Source organism: Orycteropus afer, unplaced genomic scaffold, assembly GCF_000298275.1.
Source record: "Orycteropus afer afer isolate SDZICR_OR568_19922 unplaced genomic scaffold, OryAfe1.0 scaffold00311, whole genome shotgun sequence".
NCBI classification, from domain to species: Eukaryota; Metazoa; Chordata; class Mammalia; order Tubulidentata; family Orycteropodidae; genus Orycteropus; species Orycteropus afer.
The window spans coordinates 2,394,579-2,422,227 of record NW_006921898.1 but is presented as its reverse complement, the minus strand read 5'-3'; the positions used below and the strand labels follow the sequence as shown (position 1 = coordinate 2,422,227).

General features: G+C 37.1%; 1 protein-coding gene across 1 annotated transcript in view; it reads left to right on the top strand.

Annotated features, from left to right (window-relative positions):
• The window catches only part of SETD2 (SET domain containing 2, histone lysine methyltransferase), a 199,066-nt gene that overhangs the window by 82,457 nt on the left and 88,960 nt on the right, over positions 1 to 27,649 (top strand). Inside the window, 5 exon segments of the mRNA XM_042782420.1 lie at positions 4,540 to 4,674; positions 5,488 to 5,607; positions 6,870 to 7,502; positions 15,687 to 15,725; positions 15,727 to 15,771. Of these exon segments, the coding sequence (XP_042638354.1) occupies positions 4,540 to 4,674; positions 5,488 to 5,607; positions 6,870 to 7,502; positions 15,687 to 15,725; positions 15,727 to 15,771 (972 nt within the window).

Below are 27,649 nucleotides of genomic sequence, written 5' to 3'. Positions count from 1 at the left end.
TCATTGTTCATTCACTCAGAAATGTTTATTGAATACCTATTATATGTCAAAGGAGCTTTAATGGTTTAGTGGTTAAGGCATTTGGCTGCTAACCAAAAGATCAGTGGTTTGAACCCCCAGCAGCTCTGTGGAAGAAAGATGAGGTAAATCTTTGCTTCCAGAAAGATTTACAGCCTTGGAAACCCAATGTGGGCTGCTGTGAATCAGAATCTACTTAATGGCATTGAGTTTGATTTGATTTGGTTTTTAATTTGCACAATAAAGAATGTGAAAAACCTCATAAGTAAGAAGAAATACTTGCTTTTGACACATAATAAAGCAATACCAGTGTTCAGAATATAGAGAGCCCTTCTGTTAACCAGTAAGGAAAGCATAGCTAACAAAAAGGAAAAATAGACTACTTCCACAGACACTTCATTAATCCAGATAGCTAATAAATATATGAAAAGATGTTTCACTTCATTAATCAGGGGAGTGCAAATTTAAACTACAGTGAAACCTGTGGGAGCCAGAATTTCATAGGATTGCGTTGTTTTTACGGGTTTCCTGTCAGAGAAAAAAAAAAAAATCACAGGTTCTGACTTTTCACAGGTTTTACTGTACTATCAGATACCATTTACACACTCACCAGATGGATGAAAACTAAGTCTGATGATACATGAGAACAGTGACATCTCATATATTGCTGGTGAGTGTGTAAATTGATACAACCACTTTTGTAAACAGTTTTGCATTATATAAGTTGAATGTACATGAACCATATGAGCCAGCAGTTGTGCTCCGGGGTGTATACTAGAGAGAGACTGGTTATAGTGTACATCAGAAGTGACTCAGCATAGTATCAGAAAAAGCAAAAAACAACTTAATATCCATTAGTGTTAGAATGGAGAAGTTACAATGGATTACATTATAGTGTAATCATATAATGAAGGAATTGCAGCTGCATGCACCAACACAGATAAGTAATTAAGGCTGACTAAAAGAAGCATTACACAAAAATTTTTTGTCTAGTGTGATTTCATTTCCATAAAGATAAATATCCAGAGCAAAGAAGAATGAAGAAAACCAAAAACACATGGAAACAATTATTCCAAGGGTCTAGTGGACCATGCGAACCTCATATGATATGACCATGAGACCAGAACAACTAGATGATGTCCAGCTACCACTGTCAACCACTGAGAAAGGGATCAGTGACGTAGATCCTGAACAGAGTGGGAGAATGATGTGGAACAAAACTAAAAGTCAAAAAAAAAAGATGAGGTTTACTGGTCTGATAGAGCCTGGTAAGACCACTGAGACTGTGACCCCTAGTGACCCTTCAGAGCTGGAATTGAACTCACTCCCATGGCTTCCAGCCAAACAGTAGACAAGCATATAGGGTAAACATTTACATCAGGTAGATAGATTGCTTAGAATGATTAATCATGGGAGGACAGAAAGGAGTATTTGCACAGGGAGATATAGCTCCTGAGGCAGGAGTGCATAAGAAAGAAGGACACAGAGAAGAGGTAACTACAGGGAAGAAGTGGGAAGAGAGATATTACATTGTGGGTAATTGTACTCAGTGTCATGAAACAAAATGTGTATGAACTGTATGGAAAATGAATTTGCTCTGTAAACTTTCACCTAAATCACAATAAAAATTAAAAAAAAAAAAAGATTAAAAAATAACCAACGTGTATTATTTAGGTGGTAAGCTTATAAAGAAAATCAAACAAATATTTCCTCAAATGGTAGAATAGGTTATCTGTAAAGGAGAGGAAGTGGATATACAGGTCACGTCAGGAATGCTGCAGTGTTCTATTTTTTTTTAAGCTGAGTGGTGATTATGTGGGTGTTATACACCTGTTTATTTATTAAATCTATTTATTTACCAAATATATACTGTTCTGTGTATATGCTGTTTTTTTATCAATAAGTATTAAAAATGGTGCTGACAACACATATTAAATATTAAAGTATTTAAAAAGAATAAATAATATCTCGGACTGATTAAGTACTTAATAGAAAAAATTTTAAGTGTTGTAGATTTGGGCACATGCATGGGAATTTTCAGTTGCCAATAATTTATTAAAGCACATTTTAAGCATGATCATACTTGTGTGTTTACTTTCGGTTACCTACCTCAGATCCTTTTCAGAAAGTGGTAACCCATACATAAAAAACAAATACTTTTAGTAAATGTAAATTAACGAAAGCAGTCAGTCCCCCTGAAATATTTTCAAAGTTACTAATTCTTCAGTTGATTGATCTACTTGAATACCCTAAATTATGGATGGTGTATCATATCACCACTGGGATGACATGTTTACTTTATAAAATATATAGAGAGCCATACAGTCATTAAGCTATCATTAATAGTAGGGGTATTCAGAGGTTGTTCATCTGTGCTTTCTTTGCAAAATTCTGTTACTTAGACTGATTTATACATTTTTACTGTTCATTTGTTTAAAGTAAGGATGCTGTTATCTTTATATCCCCAACACATTGCCATCGAATTGATTCTGACTATAACAACTGTGTAGGACAGAGTACAACTGCCCCATAGCATTTCTGAGGTTGTAATCTTTATGGAAGCAGACTGCCACATCCTTCTGTGGAGCAGCTGGTGGGTTTGAACTGCCATCCTTTAGGTTAGCAGCTAAGCACTTTAACCACTGTGCCCAGGGCTCCTTTCTTTACATCCTAGCAGTACCTTATGTATAATAATAATAATTCATATTATTATTGAATGAACTAAGTTTTATCTGTCTCCAAGTTTTTGGAGCTACAGACTTGTTATAGGCCTAATTTTAAAAAGAAAATACTCCCATCTGTTAACCCAATGAATGTTGCCATCTCAGAACTCTGCCAAAAGAAAAGACTTTACCTGCTGTGCACCTACTCTTCACTTACAAGTATGCTAAGGTTCCAAAGATCAGGTTGCTACAGGAAAATTCACATTAAAAATGGAGGGTGACTATATCAGATCACAAAATGAGAGATGACTGCATCATTTCATAACTGCCAAACCACTGAAAAGCATGGTACAGTCAAATTGACACATACCTCAGCCATCACTAAACTATAAACAACTCACTGCCATCCAGTCAATCCAGACTCATAGTGACCCCTCCTTGGGTTTCTGAGACAGTATCTCTACAGAAATAGATTGCCCAGTCTTCCTTCTGAGGAGTGGCTGGTGATTTTGAACTGCCAGCCTTCTGTTAGCAGTCAAATGCCTTAGGCACTGTGCCACCAGAGCTTCCAGCGTTAATTACTTTTTGCCTCACACTGCGGTCTTTGTTATTGCCAGACATGTTAATGCAAAAAATAGTCGGTTAGTAGATTTGTTACTGTTGTAAATGCAAGATGTTGGATTATGAGATAGTTGTTAAGTGAGGAGTTTTTGTTATGTGCGGTTGAGTCAGACCCGACTCATAGTGACCCCTCCTTGGGTTTCTGAGGCAATAACACTACTGAAGTAGATTGCCTGACCTTCCTTCCGAGGAGTGGCTGGTGGGTTTGAACCGTCAGCTTTCTGGTTAGCAGTCAACTGCTTTAGGCACTATGCTACCAGAGCTCCTGCCCCCCCAAATTAGTTAAGTATAGTATTTAAAGTGTCTAAAGAATACATATGTTGTAAAGCATAATTATAAATTATGAATTATATATAAACTATGTGAATGCACTCAGCTTAAGTGCTAGTGTATTATACTAGCTAGTACAATTAATGTACTAGTTGAAGTGCTAGTACATTGACAATATCTGTGAGCTCTTCTCTCTGCTTCCCTTTCCCTGCCTATCCTGTAGAGATTACAACGGTTTTGAATTTTGTGTCTTACTCCCTTGCCTTTTTAAAATAATTTTGGCAAACGTGTCTGTCAAATTAATTTTTGTAGTACATAAAAATGGACTCATGATTTATGTAATCTCCTGGAATTTGCTTTTTTCACACATCATTATGTTTGTAAGATTGACGTTGCATTTGGCTGTGCTTGATTCCCTTTCACTGCATTATAATATTCACTGTGTGAACATACATTTTATCCAACCATTCCACCTACATTTGGGTGATTAGCAGTTTTTTTGCTAATTAGGCATTTTGAGGAATCTTCAGGTACACATGGTCAAGAATTTCTTTAGGGTTTATATTTAGGAGTGGAATTGCTGGACATAAAGGATATTTTTCTTTCATAAGCAGATTTTTCTGTTTTTGTTCATTACAGCATTTCTAGAACATAAAATTATTACACTTGATATATAATCAAGTGCTTGGTAAATATTTGAGTGAATGAAATGCTTTTCACATTGATTATTATCAATTTATACTTTCATGAACTATATGTAAATCTTCCTTTTGATCCATATTTGCCTTGATGTGATATTTTCAAACTTCTTAATTTTTCCCCCCAATCTAGTGGAATCTAATGTTGTTTTATACAATAGTCTTAATTTGTATTTTCCTGTTTACTGGTGAATTTTACATCTCTCCAAGATGTTTGATTCTTTAGTTAGCATTATTTTATAACCAGGTGATTTTCTTTGTTATGGTAGGTGGATGGAGAGCTGGAAGCTCTGATGGAAAATGGTGAAGGCCTCTCGGATAAAAACCAGGTGCTCAGCTTATCCCGACTAATGGTTAGAATTGAAACTTTGGAGCAAAAGCTTACCTGTCTTGAGCTCATACAGGTGAACATTTTAATATACTTTATTTTTATTTCTGAATTTGAGGTGGGACATATAGATTATAACCAGAATGGTTAATGGAGAAGGATTAATTCTGATGAAAAGAGTTAATCTTATATTAAAAATGAATATGTGAGTTCTTCATAATTTTGAAAGTTTATATACTTGAACAGTGACTGAAGAATTTGGCATTATTTAATTCATTGGTACAGCTTGTCTTTTTTTTTTTTCTGTCTAATGAAAAAGTATGTTTTTTTTTTGTACACAATTCATGGCACTTGATACAGTATTTGGATTATTAGTGTACTATTTGTACCACATGATCTCAAAGCAAGGAATTTTAACAGTAATCTCATTTATTCCAGTTTATTAAGTATGCCACAAGAAGTTGGGTATAATAAAAATAGATTATTTGTTTTTTAAAATCTAAGAGAGGGAATAAAAACCTTTTGAATAGCTTCTGAAAGTGAGAAAGGGAAAAAGTGATTTAAAGGCAAATTTTTATGACTCTTGCTTTTTAAATAAAAATGATGAATGCAATTTGTTTCTTAGTCAGAATTAATATTCAGTATAAATGATCTATTAATATTTATATGATTTTTCTGCTTTAGCATAGTCCAGGTTGTATGGGTACATTGTGGTTATAAACAAAGATCTATTATTTTGTACAGGTTTATTTGGGTTAATCAAAAGAGTCTCTAGGTCTTTTGTGAATGTAAATGAACTCTTTAGTCCTATCTGCAGGCCCTCTAACAGTCTATCTGGTATTACCCCTTCTCTGACAACCTACATCCTGCCTCCCTTCCCTCATGGAAGAACACACACTCACAGTCCTGCTTGAAGTCTTTCCTGGAACGTCATGGACTGTCTTTGCTATGGATCTGGATGGCAGAGCTAGGTGATGGCCGGGAAAGTAACCAAAAGCTTCAGGAAGAGGTGAATTTACATTCAACTTGCTTGTTTTTTAAGATTCTAAGTCCTTTATATTGATTGCTTAGGTTGAAGATATGTGATAAAATCAGTGAGTATGAATGTAGTAGTGTATTTACCACTGATACTTAAGTAATTAAGTAATTTTATTATTCTTACAACACTTTGCTAGTTGTGAGTTGTCTCCATGGTTTTTCCCTTAAAGTATCTTTTAAAGGTTGGTACTGCAAAGCTGGGAACTGTAAGATCAAGATATAATAATGTTGTAGTTAAGGGAAACATTCAGTTTGTTGCTAAAATTATAGTTTTAAAAAAAGATGGGAACCATGAAAAGCTTGATTCTGGCATTCAGAAATGTTAGTGAAGAACTGAATTCTGGATGATAAGAGTTAGAACATTTTGAAGACTAATTAGGTATTTAAAAAGGTTTTAAGTATTCATTGGTAGGAGTTAATGCAGTTGTGATGTTTATGCCTTCCCCTGAAATTAACAATCTTTTCTAATTTGGTTTGTATGTAGCTTTTCATCATAATTTCTAATATAATTCCAAATCATTTAATAAAGCACTTTGAAAACAAAAAAATGGGAGTAGCCAATAAGTAATTGTTCTTGCTTCTATCCTTCACCTGGGAGATTTTGCATTAAGAAGTTAGGGATATCTTGAGGTTTCTGTGGAACTGCATTGGGAGGTAGTTTGGAGGAAATTCTTGGATTTCAGAGGGGAATTATCTGAATGAAGAGAGAGTCTATCTTTGCTAGGGAGCTATTTATCAAAGACTATAAAGAGGTACTATTTGCATTTTTTATTTATGTATGAGAGACATCATTTAAATATATGATGTTGCATAGTTCCCAAGCCTGTATCATAGTCACGTAGTGAACATTTTAGAAGAAGATACCCAGGATAAGGTCCAGGGGGCAGGGGGAGGATGGGAGAGAGAGAGAGAGTGAATGAATATGTATGAGAGAGAGAGAGAGAGTATGTGTGTAAAGCTCTTGAGCTTTGGGAACTACTGGTACAGAATTTTGATAAAGTCCTACTTTATCAAAATTGTGAGTATATACCTCATTGGTCTTGTTGAAACAATTTTCTTTTTAGAGAAAAATAGTACTATATTTAAATCCTTCTGTTTACAAAGACTAAGGTCTTAATTTAATAAGATAGTCGCAATATGTACCACTTCTGCAGAAATTATATGAGCCCCATCCAGAGGTTTGAAAAGTCAGCTGTACAAAGTGATCTCATTTCTTTTATTGTGTTTAATTAGATTATAAAGACTTTGGAACACTTGCCCATTCCTACTAAAAATATGTTGGAAGAAAGCAAAGTACTTCCAATCATTCAACGTTGGTCTCAGACCAAGACTGCTGTTCCTCAGTTGAGTGAAGGAGATGGGTATTCTAGTGAGAACACATCACGCGCTCACACACCGCTCAACACCCCCGATCCTTCTACCAAGCTGAGCATGGAAGTTGACACAGAAACCCCCAAGAAGCTCATGTTTCGTAGACTTAAAATTATAAGCGAAAATAGCATGGACAGTGCGATTTCTGATGCTACCAGTGAACTTGAAGGCAAGGATGGCAAAGAAGACCTTGACCAGTTAGAAAATGTCCCTGTAGAGGAAGAGGAAGAGTTACAGCCACAACAGCTACTCACAGAACAGCTGCCTGAATCCAAAGTTGATGGTGACACTGCAGTGGAGGCTGACACTGAAATAGAGCCCAAAGAGAGTAATGGCACAAAACTAGAAGAAACTATTGCTGAGGAAACACCATCCCAAGATGAAGAGGAGGGTATGTCTGATGTGGAGAGTGAAAGGAGCCAGGAACAGCCAGATAAAACAGTGGATATAAGTGATTTGGCCACCAGGCTCCTAGACAGCTGGAAAGACCTAAAGGTAAGAAAACATTTTTTCTGTTCATTTTAACTTGAATTAATCAGGCTTAGAATTCTATGAACCTAAATTGAGCTACCTACTTTTTTAGCTATGTGTATTTCTGAAAAATGGAATACTATGTCAGCTAATTACAAATATCTCAAACATTTTTTAAACCTTGACAAGAGTCATATTAGCCAAACTAATACACAGATGACTCCTTTTCCCTCACTTAGAAAGTATGTTACAATAATGACCTTAGTTATTCAAGTACTCTTCACATTAAAAACAAAAACAAAAATCCTTTGGGTGGCAAACTCATGATTCTGTTTTGTGCTGGAAATAAAAATTGTTAATTTAAGGAAAATCAAAGTAATTAGCAACTTTTTATAAAATGATTGAAATTAAATTTCTGTTCTAGAAAAACAACTAAAGTGACGGAACTAATTGGTACTTGACATAAGTTACTGTTTAATGTATGTTCTTTAGAAGATATTTAGTTCCTTGATGTTATCTGGAAAAAAAAAAAACAGGTGTGGGACCCTTATGCTTAATACATACATTATCTTTTGTTAAAAAATACACTAAGATATGCAGAATTTGTTTTGCAATATTTCCAAACCCAGTCTGCGTTGAATCCAGGAGTGAATAACAGAATGGGCCTAGGAGAGGTGGTACGTTTCTGTTGTAACTGATCTGAACCTAGGATACAGGTCTTGAGAACCCTGTGGGAACAAGTTACTTCATAGCTTCTATTTTTCTGGGCCTCCTTTCTTCTACCAGAGGTGAAGCAACTATATCTCCAGTTTTCCTTGAACCTCCTATGCCCCAGTTAATGACCACAAAACTCATCCCATTAGATGCTGAGATTTGACCCAAGGGTGCTGGCCTTACACTGAACAAAATGAGTAGTTGGTGGTTTGTGTATCCTTCTGGCATTCCTAATTGCTGTGTTGAGAGCCTTCTTTAAGTATGGTATGGTTTCAGTTCTGGTTTACCTATTTGACCTCTTACTCATGCTACTCTTTCATGCTGCTTGTAATTCAGCATAAGTCAGCCTTTATGAATTCTGATTGTTTTGTAAATATACAAGGAAGGAGTCATAGTAAATCTACTTACAATAAAATATGTTAACTGAAGGGATCAGAATTGCAGTGAATTAAAAGAGATGCTGGGAGAGTCACTTGGTGGACCTTTATTTAACCTAGGACCTGCTTTGGGAGGGCACAGGAGTCCCTGGAAGAAGGCCCTCTTGTGTTTGGAGGGTGCTGGGAGAGCCTGAACTATGACCATGGCTCAGTAAGGAAGATGAGATGGAGACAAGTACACAGGTGGACATGGAAAAGGCCTTAGAGCCATCATTTTATAGAGGGAGAATGGGTTGTACAACCAAATAGTTCAGTTTTGCCTGAGAAAAGTCTCTGGTTGATAATACTTTTTAAAAATTGCTAAGATGCCATATTCATAATCTCTTAGAAAATCTGTCTGTTTATAATTTATGTAAAGTATATATTATATATGGTAGTTTGTTTTTATAATTGTAATAGTATGAATTACTCTCTTGAGAGATCCTTCGCCCAATTAGATGCAACTGTAGTAATTTAAACTCACACTCTGGACATACAGTTTTGATGCCTATAAAATTATTTCTTCCCCTTCTTATCCTCCACACTCCTATCTGAATGATCAAAGCAGTTTCATAGTACTATGTATCTTAATGATCCTCTTGACTGGAGGCTTAAAGTTTTATTTGTACTTAAAGTAGATCCTTCTTAATCATTGTACTTTGAGTTTATCTTGATTCTTAGTGTTATGGGAGCCATTAAATAAAATCCTCCTTTCTTCTTCAAACTTTAGTTTGTTCTGGAATCATTACCCATCTAGAATTATATTCCTAAGAAACATCTTTATTTGACTCTAAACTTTGATGCTTTTTTGCACATTGGTGCTGGAGTTATTAATTCATCTATCATTCCAATTAACATTTACCATGACTCTGATCTCAAAACTGATTATGGTTGTGCTTTAACCAAAAAAAAAAAAAAAAAGTTAAATATAGCATGTAATCCGAAGTCTGAAACCAGGAACCCATAATTTGAGTATGTATTAGAGAAGCACAATGATCTGATATGATTACTATATATTATACTATCCCGGCATTGAAAGAGTTAACTACTTCTGTCTGACTTCTACCTATGTGTTCAAGTAAACATCGGCTGAAAAGAAAATGTTATTCAACCAACCTTTATTAAAGTACCTGTTGCCAAGCACCATGCTAGTTGGGGGTCTGTAATTGAAAGATCATACTTAAAAATCATTGATCTTAGACTCTGGTTATTTTAGCCACTTATGGGGCCACCGTAGTATTGTTAGGCATGTGTTCTACTTGGCCTTTCTACTCATTGGAATGAAGAACTGAAACGGTTGCTTCAGGTTTATTAATCTTGGTTTTGCTGTGAAGATATACTGTAGGGATCATCAGTAAATGAAAGAGGGTGGGAGGGAAGGGTTAAGCTTCATGAATTACTCTTTGTCCTCCCAGATCTGATGATGATCTCCCTTGTAACTCGAACCATTTCCATCTAGCTTCTCAGGGCAGCAAGGAGCTTGTTAACATCACCAGCTGACCATGTGTCTCCTTTTCTCAACTCCATTTTCAACTTCGTGCTGAAGAAAAACAAGAACCTAGCGTGCATTCTGTGAAGAAACAGGAAGATGGTTGGGAAGCTGGATGATGCATGAAAAATATGATAGGTGAAAGAGGACAGAGGTGGTTAACTCACTGGCGCCGGCGTTATTTTGGTGCGTCCATTGCCGACAATGGATGTCCTTCCGGGAAAATCCCTACTCCTGGCGAGAAAGGATTAAGTGAGCTACTTTTTCTATACCTATATACACAGGACCACCGCCTTGGCTTCACAAGGCTTACATATTTTTGACTTCTACAGTAAACATCAACAATAGATACCATCTAGCACATTGCTGCGCATGATCATGTATTCATATTCACGTGTGAATTTACTGGGCTACATTTTCAGCAGGGACATGTGCATATATTTCTGCTTTCACAAGGAATTGTTGTACATCACCCCTCATGCTGAAAATACACCTCAGACTTCACAGGGCGAAATACTGGGTTACAAATGGTGATTAACTTGACTGGAAAATCTTCATTCATTTGGATCATAAGAAGAGGAGGTAAGGTTCCTGTAAACTTGGCAGCTTCAATTTCAGTTTAAACACCAAGAGATTGTTGTGGTTAGTGATCCCAGAGCCTCTCTGTGAACACTTCTAAGTGTTCACATCACTTATATCTGTACATCTCTCCTTACAGTGAAGTCTGGGTCGTTTGCATTTGACCTAGATTAGCTGTGCCTAAGGCATTTGACTGCTTACCAGAAGGCTGATGGTTCAAACCCACCAGCCACTCCTCGGAAGGAAGACTGGGCAATCTACTTCCATAGAGATACCGTCTTGGAAACCCAAGGAGGGGTCGTATGGGTCGGAAAGACTCAACAGCAGTGAGTTTTGTTTACCTTTTTTTAAGATGATTTAGGGACAACATTCCTTGTGTGTGGTAAGTTGAGCTCTTCTCAGTGATGACTCTTGTTCTCTTATTTCATCTTTACCACAAGACATTTTCTTTAATTCAGCATGTGATTTGTCTAGTAGAAAGTTAAGAATTAAACTGTCTGTGGAAAGTTGAAATAAAGCATAAAGCATTAACCCAACTGGGAAGTTTTGAGTCATTGCTTAGAACTTCAGTCCCTCACTAATACTATATATGAAATATACTGTGCAGCATTTTAGAATGAAATTAAGTGTCCTGAATTTCTGTGATAACTTTCAAAATTCATAGTAGAGAGATGATTCTGTATCCATCAGATCAAAATTATTTTTTTCCCCCCAATTCAGAGTTGCTCCCAGAGAATGTTGGTTTAAATAATGCTACACTGAGGGTTTTTTTTTTTTTCCCCCATTTTAAAATAAGTGTCACTTGGTAAAAGGCAAAAATGCCATAAAACTTATTAGTGTTCTATCTCATTATTATTGAATAAATATTTTCATCTAAATCGGGAGTCATCCAAATCTGGCCCACTGGAAGTTTTTTGTTTTAATTAAAATTATATAAAAACAGAGCCATGTGCATTCATTTACATATTGTCTATAGCTGCCTTTGCACTACAACAGCAACGTTGAGTTGTTGTGACAGAGACTTGATGGCCCAGGAAGCCTAAAATATTTACTGTTTTGTCCTTTACAGAAAAGGTTGGCCAATACCCGATCTAAAAGATAAAATACAGATTCTGGCAGCTGTAAGCATTCTGGTTTTGAATGAAGTCATATTGACACTTAACTCTTTTGGGTGAGCTCTTACTTCTCTTTCCCTAAAGACATAATGATCATGTTTCTATTGCCCATGAAATTAGTTGTTTTTTTTTTTGTTTGTTTGTTTGTTTTTTTTAAAGCCTTGACTCTGTTTAGGAAAAGTTCTTTAAGTGATACAAGACTGTGTGAGAAGTGACAAAGTATATGTATTAATAGAACTACTGGGCTAGAAGATACCTTTAAGGAATACAGTTTTTTCCCAGAGCCATGATCAAGTCAGCAAGAATGTAAGGAACTTTTCCAGTGTAGATGTAGGTTGTATATTCTAGTTCTATATATGATCATAATGAGAATATATAAATTTTTTTCTTAATACCTTTGACTTTTCAATCTGAAATAATTTCAGACTTAGAAATTTCGAGAATAGTATTTTAAAAAATCCTGTAAGTCCTTCATCAGATTTCACAAATGTTAACATTTTACCAAATTTACTTGATCCTGCTCTCATTTTTTCCTGAACTTTTGAAGAAAAAGTTACACATATAGTGGCATTTTGCTCCTAAATTTTTCAGTGTGCATTTCCCAACAAAGTTATTCTCGTATGTGACTATAATGTACTTACCAAATCAGCAAATTACTAAGACATGATGCTATTGTCTAATGGACAGATCTTACTCAGATTTTACCAGTTGCTTACACAGTGTCCTCTACAGCAAAAGACAAGTTTTTGTCTAGTCCAAAATCTAATCTAGGGTCAAGCTTTACAGTAAGTTACATTTCTTTAGTATTCTTTAATCTGAAATAATTTCTCAGTCTGTCTTCCATGAAGTTCACTTTTTTTTAAAAGCAGAGGCCAGTTATTTTGTAGAATATCCCTGAATTTGGGTTTGTCTGAACTTCCCTCTTCTTTGGATTCAGTTTATATATTTTTGTCAGGAATACTGTAGTAATAATGTTCTTCCCACAGTGTTGGTTGTCCCATTACTGGCATTTCCACCTCTGATCACTTGGTTAAAGTAGTGTCTGCTGAGTTTCTTCACTGTAAAGTTACTATTTTTCCCTTTACAATGAAAAAGTATCACATGGAGAGCAACTTTCAGACTATGTAAATACTGTTTTTCAGCAAATTTTATCTCTTAGCATCCAGTGGTTTGTTTGAATCATTTATGACTGTGGTTACCAAATGATGATTTTTTCTAATCCATCTTTTTTTTTTTAATTCCATGTTTATTGGTCAGCATTGTATAGTAAGCAAGAGCTTTCCCTGCTCTCCTGTTTGTTTATTCATTGATTTATATTAGTATAAACTTACGGATTCTTAATTTCTTCAGTGGGTTATAATCCATTAATTTCCTTATTTTGATGCTTGAATTGTCTCGTATTTGACCAGTGGAAGCCCCTTCAAGTTGACGTCTTTGTCTTTTTGACATGTCTGTATTATTGTTTTTGAGCTTTCTGGTATAGCATGCTATCCAGGCTCATCTTGTACTTTCCTTTTCCCAACCCTGGAATCAGCTGTTTCTCCAAGAAACCCTAGTGCCTTGTGATGGGAAATGATATTTAGAAACCAAGATCTGGGATGTGGGGGGAATTGTTGTTCCTGGGAACGTTGCTTCTTGAAACTGTCAGCCGATAGAACTAGGAATTTTATATTTATGTGAAGAGAATGGAAAGAATACAGAATTTAAATTAGAAGACCTGAGTCAAACTTTATCTGTCACTTAAGAGCTATACTCTTAGGAAAGTCACAAGCTCATGGGTCTGTTTCCATTGTACGAATGATAAAAACCAGTAAAACTTACAAGATTGTAAAGATTTCTTGACACTCATTCAAATATTTTCTGGACACCTATCATATAAGATATATATAGAATCTATGTATAGATTGTATCTATATATAGAATGTATCTGACCTCACCATTTCTCTTTACTTGCCCTTTTGTTAGTCTGATATCACCTTCTTCTAAATCTTTTCAATTTCTTTCTCTTTCATTCTTCCTATTTACCTTGTTTCTTAAAATATTTTATTTTTCATGGCACCTGAGATTTCTTTTTGTCTTAACGTTAAATAGATCTCCTTGTCTCTGCCGTTTTTAATTCAGGCCCCTGTGATTTCTTGAATAGACTTCTGCAGCAGCCTACTTTTTGTCTTTATTGTTTCCATGCTTTTTCCTTTTCATATCCTTTATTCTGCTACAGTGTTTTTAAAAACAAAGACTCTCATTACTTAAAGGACAAAGCCTTTAATCCATGGTGTGGGAGGTCTTTCTATATCTGTCTAACATTCTTGCCAAATAACTTCTCTCACATACATGGTGCATGAGCCACAACAGGCTCCTCTTACATATTCACTTCTCCATGTCTCTGTTCATGCTGTTCTCCCTGCTTGGGATATTCTTCTTCATCTATTTTTTGTAATCTTCTTTATTTAAACTTTAGTGTTAAAGCTTATCCCTTGTAATGTTTTGTCCTTTTCTGTATTTCTAGGCAATGGTAGTAATCGTAACAGATAACTGACATAACTTGCTTAGATGCTTGTCTCATCTTACTAGATCATGAGGTCCTCAAGGTCAGGGACCATTTCTTAATCTTTGTAATATCAGTTAATTTGATTATTGTATCTTTGTAGTAATGGTTACAATAATAAGTTACCAATTAGTGAGTGGCTGCTGTGTGCCTCCTACAGCTTATGCTGCATTTCACTTGTCAGATGGCACTGTCTTATTTAAAACTTACAAATAATTCGGAATTATATTGTTAAAATGAAATCCATTTTTGTTGACATGGCATGGCATAGTCTGTTTCCCATTTACATCTGTGGGTTTCACTCAAGCCATTCTGGTCCACCAGTACACCTGTGCTGATCATGTTTATGTATACACACACAAACTCACTTTCTCTCCCCCTCCCTTCCTCCCTCCCTCCCTCTTTCTCTCATATACACACACTCACTTCGGAAAACACATTCTTTTGTTTGGATATCCTTTTTCACTTCAGTTTCATCCTTTCTCCAGGAAAGCTAATTCTGTTTCTCTGAAACAGAATGTTCTGCCTTTTCTATATGTTTCATAACATCCTTTCCAGTCATACAAACTAAAACCAAACTGACTGCCATTGACTTGGGTCCAACTCATAGCAACCCCTCCTTGGATTTCTGAAGCGGTATAACTACAGAAGTAGATTGTTCTGTCTTCCTTCCAAGGAATGGCTTGTTGGTGGTTTGAAACCCCAGCCTTCTGGTTAGCAGTCAGATGCCTTAGGTGCTATGCTACCAGAGCTCCTAAATCATAGCAAATACCATTTCAAAACTGTTCATTATGTGAAACCAGAGACTGCTTGTCTTGGCCACTCATGTCTCACCAGGGCACTGAATAGCCTGGTATTTAGTTTGGCACTTTATAAATATTTGAATGAAAAAGTGAAGAAGGTTCATCTTTTTCCATGATATGCCATACTGCTTCTTGAATCCCTGATATAGATCTTGTATTTGATAGGTGTCCAGAAGATATTTGAATGAGTGTCAGGAGATCATTACAGCCTTAAAAGTTTTACCGGTTTTTATCACTTGTACAATGGAAACAGTTAGGCCCACGAGCTTACTTTCCCAAGAGTATAGCTTTTAAGTGACAAAGATAAAGATTGACTCAGGTCTTCTAATTTAAATTCTGTATTATTTCCATTCTTTTCACACAATTATGTATCTTTGGCAGATACTTTTTCAGAATTCTCTTAATCTGCTTATTTAAAAACTGTAAAAAAATGAATTCATTATGAAATTATAGAAACCACTTTAGTGTTTTATTCAAGTATGATTCCCCCTCACTCCATCTTAATGCTACATAAATTTTTAACCTGTTATCCATGATTGAACTTCAGGGGCTCTTCAGAACCCCTGAAATCTTATGCAAGGCTGTGTGGGACAAGGGTTCACAAACATGAGCAGCTTCTTAAAGGGAAGGGTGTGTGTGTATATACTATAATGTGGGCTGTGAGTGGAATGGGCTGTAGTCCACAAAGCCATATCCAGATGATTTGGATATCAGCAACATTCCTTCTCTTAACTGTAGTATAAAATCTAATTTCAGTAAAGCTGCCACAGAGTTGTGGTGACTTTTATGTTTTATTTAGAGAAATTCATAGAGGAAGTAGTTAAATTTGAAAATTTAAAGAAAAATTTTAGATACAGAATTATTTTACCTAGAAAACAAATTGAAAATTGAAAAACATTTAATCAGAAACTTCATAATTCATCGGTGATCATTAATCAGCACAAAAGAGTTTTTCATTTTCTGCATATATCTCTGTTATTGGACTGAGTGCAGGAGCCTTGAAAGCAGGAGACAGTGTCAGCTGTTCACTTGCATGCTTAGTACTTAGCCTAGAACCTGGCATGTTTTAGGTGTATGCTGAGTAAAAACTGAGCACTTCTAACATCTTTGAATTGGAGTGAGGATGGATAAGGTAACAGGTGAAATAGGAGAGAGTAGAGTTTAAGAATGACAGTGCACTTGGAAAGCTTTTTAAGGTGACATTTACTGAAGAGTAGCATTTAGAAGTTGCCTTGGGATTTGCCTTTCTCCTTAGGGCTTTGCCTGAGATCTCACAGCCCCCAGGTGGTGGCCATCACTAGGAGTACAGCCACAAAGCACAGGAGCCTTTTGTTAACAGGCCTGTGGCTTCTTCTGAGTCATGTTATCTTTTTTCCTTTTTATTTTAGTTTTTAAAATAGAGTATTCCTGCAGATGGTACAAAATTTGAAAGGCACGCAGGAAAATGTTTTCCTTTCACTTCTGTACCCCGTCCTGTTCTCTGGAGGCAAATAACCAAGTACATTAAAAAAAAAAAAAATTCTTTTAAATAATAATTTATTGCATTTTTGGTGAAAGTTTACAGAGCAAATTAGATTCCCCTTTGATAATTTCTAAGCAGATTGTTCAGTGATACTAGTTATATCTTCCACAGTGTGTCAGCGTTCTCCTTAATTATGTCCTGGTTATTCCATTTCCCTGTCACTTTATCTTTGTGTTAGAGTGATTGTTGACTTTTTGGTCTCATATAGATGGTTTTTTACTGGGAGTACCATGCTCACAGGTAGTAAACCTTTATTTTGTGTGCCAATCTGTTATTTCACTAAAAGGTTACCACATGGGATAGTTTCAGTTCAAAATTTAAAAAGTATCTCAGGGAGATAGTCTCAGGGAATCCTCTAGTCTCAACTGGTACAGTAAGTCTGGACTTTCTAAGAATTTGAGTTCTGTTCCACATTTTTCTACTATACTCTGAGTTGGAATCACCTCAGTGGTAGTGGGTTTGCTTTGGGTTTATCAGAGCCCATTTGTTACAGCCTTGATCAGAACAATTGGTAGTGGTAGCCAGTTGTTAGTTGTTGTTGTTAGGTGCCATCAAGTCGTCTCCAACTCATAGCTACCCTACGTACACCACAACAAAACACTGCCTAGTCCTGTGCCAGCCTCACAATCCCTGCTATACCTGAGCCCAACTCATTGAGGGCCTTCCACTTTTTGATTTAACCTTCCATTTTACCAAGTATGATATTCTTCTCCAGAGAATGGTCATTTCTGACAACGTGGCCAAAGTAGATCAAAGTCTGGCCATTCTCGCTTCCAAGGAGCATTTTGACCGTACTTCTTCCAGGACAGATTTGTTAGTTCTTTTAGCAGTCCATGGTACTTTCGGTATTCCTTGCCAACACTGCAACTCAAAAGCATCAATTCTTCTTCAGTCTTACTTATTCATTGTCCAGCTCTCATATGCATATGAGGCGATTGAAAATACCATGGCTTGGGTTAGATGCACCTTAGTCTTCAAGGAGCTATCTTTGCTCTTCAGTACTTGAAAGAGGTCTTCTGCAGCAGATTTGTCCAACGTATGTCTTCTGATGTCTTGACTGCTGCTTCTATTGGTGTTGATTGTAGAACCAAGTAATATGAAGTGTTTGACAATTTCAGTCTTTTCTCCATTTATTGTGATGCTGCTTCATTGGTCCAGTTGTGAGGATTTTTGTTTTCTTCATTGTTGTTGTTGTTGTTGTGTGCCGTCGAGTCGGCCCCGACTCATAGCGACCCCTCCTTGGGTTTCCGAGGCAGTATCACTACGGAAGTAGGATTGCCCAACCTTCCTTCCGAGGAGTGGCTGGTGGGTTTGAACCGCCAGCCTTCTGGTTAGCAGTCAAGTGCTTTAGCCACTATGCTACCAGAGCTTGTTTTCTTCATATTCAGGTGTAATCCATACTGCAGACTGTAGTCTTCAAACTTCATCAGTAAGTGCTTCAAATCATCCTCACTTTCAGCAAACACAGTTGTGTCATCTGTGTATCACAGGTGGTAACCAGGCATCATCTAATTCTTGTGTTCTAAGGGCAGATGAGGCCTTGGCTATTAACTCTTAGACTATTTTCTTCTCTTACACTTTGGTTTCTTTTGCTCCTGGCCTGTAGAGACCAGTACTTGTATCTATGATGGCTGCTTAAACGCTTTTAGGATGCAGAACATAAACTTTATAAATGATAAAGTTGACTGAGACTAAGGCCCTAATTCTTCAAACGTAGAAAACCAATCTCACATAGTGTTTGCTATATCTGAGAAATGTATGTAACTGTGTACTTTTTTAATATATGTACATGCACACACATATCTGTACTTACACATACATATAGATACTTCCATCTGTATATACGTATATACTCACTTGTACCTACCCGTACACTTATATATCTATGTTGTTGTTATGTGCCATCGAGTCGGACCTGACCCATGGCAACCCCTCCTTGGGTTTCTGGGGCAGTACCACTACGGAAGTAGATTGCCCCATCTTCCTTCTGAGGAGTGGCTTGTGGGTTTGAACCGCCAGCCTTCTGATTAGCAGTCAAGTGCCTTAGGCACTATGCTACCAGAGCTCCCTATGCACCTACATATATGACCACACACTCATTTTTTTTTTTTTTGGTTTATTGTTCATTACCAAATTATAGGTCATCCCCCCGCCCCCCTTTAACTTTTATTTTGTTGTTGAGAATATTATACACAGTAAAACATCAATTCAACAGTTTCTACATATGCAATTCAGGGACATTGATTAAATTCTTTGAGTTGTGCAAACATTCTCACCCTCCTTTTCTTAGTTGTTCTTCCCTAATTAACATAAAATCACTGCCCCCAAAGGTTCCTATCAAATTTTTTGAGTTGCTTTTGTCAATGGAACCCATATAGATAGTTCTTAAAAAAGCATAAAGCTCAAAACCAAAACCCAGCCCACTGCCATTGATTCAATTCTGACTCATAGCAACCCTTTAGGACAAAGTAGAACTGCCCTATAGGGTTTCTAAGACTGTAAGTTTTACAAAAACAGACTGCCTCATCTTTCTCCTCATCTCAGAGTGGTTGGTGAATTTGAACCTCCACCCTTTTGGTTAGCAGCCAAATGCTTTTAACCACTATATATACCACCAGAGCTCCTTGTAATGGTCAAAGCAGACCTTTTTTCACTACTTAAAAGTAAACTGTCATTGTTAAGACTTCAGGGGACATTTTCGGTTTAAGTTTTAAACATTATCTCAGGGCAGTAGTTTTGGAGTCCATCCAGCTTCCGTGGGTTCAGAAAGTTAGAGTCCATGAGAATTTGAAATTCTGTTCTGCATTCTCCCCTTTTTGATCAAGATTCATCTTTGGACTCTTTGATCACAATATTCAATGATGGTAGCCAGACACCATCTAGTCCTTCTGGTCTCATGGCAAAGGAGGCAGTTAACCACACATTCCATAGCCTCTTCCTGTTCCTGACTCTTCTTTTTCTGTTACTCCAGGTGAATAGAGACCAGTTCTTGTGCCTTGGATGGCCACTTGCAAACTTTTAAGACCCAGGCACAATGCAGCACATTAGGAAGTGGAGCAGAAGCACTAAATGTGTTATTACGCCAGTTAACTAAGATGTCTCATGAAACCATGACCTGAACTTGTGAACTAAATCTTGGAACCAAGTCTCATGATGTGTTTGGTTGTACATAATCAGCCTCAGCAGCTACTCTCTTTGGTTTTAAATTTTGGTCATTGTTATAAAAATATCTGTCATACAGTTTTGCCAGTTTGACTTTTTACAGGGGTATAACTTAATGGCAGCAATTAAAGTAGTCAGATGTGCAGCCCTACCCTTAATAAATGAGATTTTTCATCACGGTTAACCTCTTTTTGCATTTCTTCCCACCCTTGGTAACTACTGATAAACTTTGCTCTTTGTCTTTACATTTATCTTTTCTTGTCTTTTTATGTAAGTAAAGTCATACAGTATTTGTCCTTTTGTGATTGACTTATCTACTCACTGATCTTTAAGCTCCATCCATACTGTAATATGCATCCAAACTTCATTTCTCCTGCTTCTTGAGTAGTATATCAGTATACCAGCACACATTTTCTTTCTCCATTCATCTGTTATGGGCATTTAGGTTGTTTTTACCTTTTAGTTATTGTGACTAGTGCTCCAGTGAACATTGGTGTGCAAGTCCCTTTTTGGGTCACTGCTTTCAGGTCTTTTGGGTATATATCTAGGAGTAGAGGTTAGGATCATAATATAGTTCTGTTTTTAGCTTTTTGAGTAACCATTGTACAGTGGCTGTACTCTTTTGCATTCCCACCAGCAATGGATAAGGGTTCCAGTTTCCCCACATCCTCACCAACATTTGCTGTTTTGTGGTTTTTTTAAAAATCTTAGCCACCCTAATGGGTATGTAGTAGTATCTCATTGTGGCTTTGATTTGCATCACTCTGATGGCTATTGGTGCTGAACTTCTTTTCATGTGTTTGGTGGCCATTTGAATGTCTTCTTTGGTGAAATGTTTCAAGTCTTGTCCATTTTATGATTGAGTTTTATTTTTGTTGTTAAGTTGTCAAAGTACTATGTATACTCCAGTTATTAGATTCTTTGTATGTATGGTTTCTGAAGATACTCTCCCAGGTATCTTCCCAGGTTTGTCTTTTTGGTAAAGTCTTCATTGATGAACAAAAACTTTTAATTTTTATGAGTTTCCATTTGTTTATTTTATTTCTTGCTGTCTGTATGTAGAAATCCACAACCAGTGCTTTATCTGCAGGTGGGTGTGTTCCCTTCCCACCTTCCCACACTTCTTAAGTGTACTAGTCTACCTAAGTAGCTGGTCATACATTATTGTTTGTTAATCATATAGTTGGAAGATCATCTATGTTACAGTAATTACCATTAAAAAAAAAACCTCACTGCTATTGGGTCAGATCCGAATCATAGCAGCCCCTCCTTGGGTTTCTGAGGTGGTATCACCACGGAAGTAGATTGCCCAATCTTCCTTCCATGGAGTGGCTGGTGGGTTTGAACCTCCAGCCTTCCGGTTAGCAGTCAGATGTCTTACATACTACACCACCAGAGCTCCCCTTAGTTACCATAGGTGCCCTTTATTCTTGCATTCTTCTTAGTGTTGTCCTTTGCCTTGGGCATGTTGTGTTGACTTCTCCCATATTTTGTATTGCCTTTCATTTTACCATTGTTAACACTTGTTTTCCATCTAGTTGGTAGTTTTCCCTCCCACTTCCCATCCCTAGTAACCATCAAAGAATTTTTTTTCTTTAATATTAGTAATCTCATACAATATTTGTCCTGTTGTGATTGACTTGTTTCATTCAGCATAATATCCTTCAAATTTATCCATGTTGTGAAATGTTTCTTGGGTCCCTTGTATTTTTTGTCATTGTGTAGTATTCCATTTTATGTATGTACCACAGTTTGTTTATCCACCAATCTGTTGATGAACATTTATTTAGGTTGTTTCTGTCTTTTTCTGTGTGAATAATGTTGCAGTGAATGTGGATGTGCACGTGTCTATTTGTGTTACAGCTCTTATTTCTTTATGGTACATACCTAGGAGTAGGATTGCTAAATTATGTGGTATTTCTGTTTCTTATAATGACACACTGTGCCATTCTCTATAGTGGTTGTACCATTTTATATTCTCATCAGGAGTATATAAGAGTTCCAATCTCTCCCCAGCCTCACCAACATTTATTCTTTTCTTTTTGATTAATGCCATTACTGTTGGGGTGTAATGGTATCTCATTGTAGTTTTTGATTTGCCTTTCTCTAATGGCCAGTGATCGCAAGCATTTCTTCATGTGATTTTAGCTGCCTGTATATTTTCCTTGGTGAAACGTCTGTTCATGTCCTTTGCTTATTTTTTAATTGGATTGTTTGTCTTCTGTTGTTGAGGTGTTGAAGTTTTCTATAAGTTTTAGAGATTAGACCCTTTTAAGATATGTTAAGAAAATTTTTCTACCCCAGTTTGTAGATTCTCTTTTGACTCTTTTGAAGAAGTCTTTTGATGAGCATAGGTATTTAATTTTTACAAGATCCCATTTATCTAGTTCATTCTCTGCTGTTTGTACATTTTTAGTTAGGTTTGTATTCTATTTATGCCATATATTAAACCCAAAAAACCCACTGCCATTGAGTTTATTCCAACTCATAGTGACTCCCATTGGGTTTACATGGCTGTAAATCTTTACCAAAGTAGTTTCCTCTTCTTCATCCCATAGAGCAGCTGGGAGTTTGAACGACCAACCTTTTGGTTAGCAGCCAAATGCCTTACCTACTGTGCCACCAGAGCTCCTTATGCCATATATTAGGGCCCCTACTATTGTCCTTTTTTCTTCCTTTATCTTTTCTTGTTTTAGGTTTTACATTTAGGTATTTGATCTGTTTTGAGTTAGTTTTTGTGTATGGTCTGAGGTATGTGTCCTGTTTCAGTTTTCTACAGATAAACATCCACTTGCCCGTGCCATGTGTGAAACAGACTCTCTTTTCCCCATTTATTGGACTTTGGTACTTTGTCAAAGATCATCTGTCCATAGGTGGATGGATTTATATCTAGATTCTCAATGCTGTTCCATTGGTCTGTGTGTCTGTATTGTACCAGTACTGGGCTGCTTCTGACTATCGTGGCTGTATGGTAGGATCTGAGATCAGACAGTTGGAATCTTCCTACTTTGTTGTAGTTCTTCAGTAATGCTTTACTTATCCAGGGCCTCTTTCCTTTCCATATAAAGTTGGTGATAGGTTTTTCCATTTCAGTGAAAAATTTTGTTGGAATTTGAATCAGGATTGCATTATATCTGTAGATCACTTTGGGTAGTATTGACATTTTCACAATGTCAGATCCTCTTATCTATAAGCATGGTATGTTTTCCCATTTATATAGGCCTCTTTTGGTCTTGCAATAGTGGGTTTTTTTTTTAATGTGACAGGTTCAAACTTTTTATTCTTAATAATGAACAATATTAATTGGACTTTGAAAGTATTAGAAATACAACGGTTAATTTAAGACAACATCTGTTTAAAGATGAAAGATAAACTGTTAACTGGTTCTTATGGAATATTATTTTTGTCATTGATGCAATTCCTTCTTAAAAACAAACAAAAAAAACCTCTCTAAACTGTGTACAAGTTTAGGTATGAAAAGAAATGAAAGACAACCAACCATTATCTAGGTTAAAATTCAAAGGAAATAACACTAGGAATGCCTATATCCCTAATTGAATATATGTATATATATTTGTAAAGGCTTTGCAAGGACAGTTTTTAATTTCTTCACTTCCTCAAATGACTGACAGTGTTAGAGACGGTAGGTATTTGAGTGTTTGTGAAATGATCAATGATAGTTTTGTAAATGGAGCAGGATAAAAAGGATACACTATCAAAAAAGGAGGAGCTCTGGTAGCATTGTGCCTAAGGCACTTGACTGCCAACCAGAAGGCTGGAGGTTCAAATCCGCCAGCCATTCCTTGGAATGAAGGTTGGGCAATCTACTCCAGTAGTAATATCTCCTCGGGAACCCAGGGAAGGGGTCGTTATGAGTCAGATCCGACTTGATGACCGTGAGTTTATCAAACAAGGATTATCATCCTTTTAGCCTTCAAATTCCAAATGATTAACCATATACTAAACACAAATGTAAGGACAGTTTCCTGAGTGCTCCAGTGTGGACTCGGGCTTGACATCAAAGAGGCACATCCTTGAGCCAGGAGGTGGGGGTGCTGTATGGAACGCGCTTCCGTCTCTCCCACAGAGTCTCCAGATAAACCCCAGTATCTGCCAGGCATACACAGCACAACATATACAGTCATAAATTCAGTGACTGTCTCCCTAAAACTATTAGATTGAATCATAAGACTGCCTATATTTAACCATTTTTGACTGACAGAAATGGTTATGTCATATGGTTCATCTATTTAAAAGCTGGCTGTCACTCGGTAAGAGCAAGAAGGCATGAGCTTCATTTATCCATCTAGCTCATTCTAGATTAGGGTTCTACCACAAGAAATTGCATAGTGCAGTAACTGTTAAATAGAAAGATCAAAGCCAATTTTTTAATTTAAATTTAAATTTTTAATTTATACTTTATTGGTAATATTCAGGCATACTATAGAAGAATGCCCCATCACCTTGACCATTCCTCTGTCCGATATCATCTTTTTCAAATACTAAACCCCCATCGGATACACACTTCTCTCCCTATTCATCCTTTAGTTTCAATTCTTCAATCTGGTCATCAGTCAGTCCTTGCATATAAGGAGGGAGAAATATGCCATGTTCTGGTAATTCTGCCATTTCTGAACAGAGGCGTTGCACCTTGAGCCACCCATTGCAGACCCAGGTAACCTGCACTGTGAGTTATTCCAGCTTGGTGTTCCCAGCCTCCTGGAACAGGAACTGGGTCTTGTCTCCATGCTTCACATGCAGGAGAACCATGTTGGCCACTGAGTGCTGGAGATTCCAAGTTGGGTGGGAAAGGATGATGAGTTGAGAAAGGATAGTGTCAAGGGCCCCAAGGGCCCTACAAGGCCTATACTCCACAGCTGCCCCCTAACTACCACTCCAAATCCCCGGTCTTGCAATAGTGTTTTGCAGTTTTCTTTGTGTAGATCTTTTGCATCCCTGGTTAGATTTATTCCTAAGTATTTTATCTTTTTTGGGGGGGTGCTATTGCACATGGTATTGTTCCCCTTATTTCCTTTGCACAGTTCACTTTGTTGGTGTAGAGGAATCCAATTGATTTTTGTAGGTTGATCTTATATCCAGCTACTTTATGTTGTTGTTGTTGTTGTTGTTATGTGCCATCGAGTCAGACCTGACTCATAGTGACCCCTTCTTGGGTTTCGGAGGTGGTATCACTATGAAAGTAGATTGCCCAACCTTCCTTCTGAGGAGTAGCTGGTGCGTTTGAACTACCAGCCTTCTGGTTAGCAGTCAAGTGCCTTAGGCACTACACTACCAGAGCTCCTAGCTACTTTGTAGAATCCCTCTATGAGATTGAATTGGTTGATTTAAATCTTCTTTATTTTTGTTGAGTTTTTTCCTAGTTGTTCTGCCCTTCATCAAAAGTAGTGTGTTGCAGTCTCCTACTGTTATTGTGGAACTATCTAATGTTTCTCTTTTTAGTGCTATTAGAGTTTTTCATTTGTTGTTTTGGAGCTCTGTTATTGGGATTATTGCATATATATTTATTAAGTATTTGGGGGTTAAAAAAAAAGCCCACTGCCTTTGAGTCAATACCAACTCAATAGTGACCCCATAGGACAGTGTAGAACTGTGCCATAGCGTTTCCAAGGCTGTGAATCTTTACAGAAGCAGATTGCCTCATCTTTCTCCCATGGAGTGGCTGGTGGGTTCCAACTACAGACCTCTTGCTTAGCAGCCTAATACTTTAACCACTGTACCACCAGAGCTCCTCTTATTAAGTATATCAAAACTAAACCATACCCACTGCCATTGAATCTATTTTGACTCGAAGTGACCCCCATAAGGTTTCCAATGCTGTAGATCTTTATGTAAGTTGATTGCCTCATCCTACTGCCTCAGGGCAACTGGTGGGTTTGAACCCACCGACCTTCTAGTTAGTGGTCAAATGTTTTATCCACTGCACCACGAGAGCTCCTTCTTATTAAATATAGTATGTTTTAAAAGCAGGAAGTGTGAGTCCTCCTACTTTGTTCTTCTCTTCAGCATTGTTCTTAGCTATTTTGGGCCTCTTACCTTTCCATATAAAGTTGAGGATTAGTTTTTTTCTGTTTCTGTAGAGAAAGCTATTGAAAGTGAATTGAATCGAACAGCTAGTTTTTTTATGTAGCATTCCTGAGATGATTTTTGTGTATACTGTGTATATATTTTACCTTATTTATAAAACTGGATGTGGTGTAGTGGCTGAGGCATCTGACTGCTAACCAAGAGGTCAGTGTTGGAACCCACCAGCTGTTCCATGGAAGAAAGATGAGGCGGTCTGCTTCTATAAAGATTTACAGCCTTGAAAACCCAGTGGGGGTTGATATGAGTTTGAATCGACTCAATGGCAGTGACTTTGATTTTGGAGAGGTGCCTCAGAGGGAAGACCTGGTGATCTACTTTGAGAAGTCAGCCACTGGAAACTCTGTGGAGCACAGTTGTACTCTGACACACATAGGATAGCCATGAGTCAGAGTGAGCTGCATGGAAGTTGATTCCTGGTGGTAACCAAGTAAACTCTTAGTCAATTTCAAGGCATGCCCCTCCCACAGGCCCACAGATTAACCAGTTTCATCTCAGTAGGCCACAAATAAAGTAGACTTCATTTGATAGTAGGCTTTAGTCACACAAGTTGCAAAAGTAGTTGACCAATCCCTACAAGGTGTGTAAAAGATACCAGTCACATGGCAGGTGGCAGCCTAGGACCATACAAAAAGTATCAAATTATCAGTTGTTTATAGTTTACCCAGGATATGTCAGGCAACCTGGACAAAACTAATAAATCCTCTGGGATAGAAAACTAGGGCAAGGATAACTTCTCGAGCTTAGGATAAAAATCTCTCAAAACCGTTTTTCCAAAGAAACAAGGCAAAAGGCCACATGATGTTGATATGATATGTGCCGTCGAGTAGACTCCGACTCATAGCGACCCCTCCTTGGGTTTCTGAGGCAGTATCACTACGGAAGTAGATTGCCCCATCTTCCTTCTGAGAAGTGGCTGGTGGGTTTGAACCAGCAGCCTTCTGGTTAGCAGTCAAGTGCCTTAGGCACTACGCTACCAGAGCTCCTAAAGGCCACATAAAGGAACTCATTTCACCACAATGGTCAATTACCTAGAATTGACCATAAACATTAATTATACTTGATTTTTGTCTCATATGTGTTGATGTCTCCATCCTTCAGTTCTTTTTATGCTAGTATTATTTGACAGTTCAAAATATTAGCTTGTAGGAGAAAACCATATATGAGTGAACGGTAATATCAGGAAGGTATGCAGTCATTAGAATAATCAACCATATGAAATCAAAAGGACAGCATTTGCCCAGGTATAAAGCTAAAAAGGCAGAAAGAGATAGGAAAGAAGGATGAAGGGAAATCGTTAATAGAGGGAAGAAGTGGAAGGTGTGCTATTACATTGTGGGGGTTGCAATGAATGTCACAAAATCAAATGTATGAATTGTTGAATGCAAAACCAATTTGTAAAGTTTCACCCAAATCACAGGTTTTTAAAAAAGGGAAAAAAATAACTCTTTTAAATATAGGAGCTCTGGTGGCATAGTGCTTAAGGCATTTGACTGCTGACCAGAAGGCTGATGGTTCAAAGCCACCAGCCACTCCTTGGAAGGAAGACTGGGCAATCTACTGTAAAGATACTGCCTCGGAAACCCAAAGAGGGGTCACTATGAGTTGGATCTGACTCAGCGGCAGTTGAGTTTGGTTTTTTGGTTTTATTTTAAATACATAAATTGATTATATATTGTGATCATGGATTTTGATAAAATATTATATATATATATATATATATA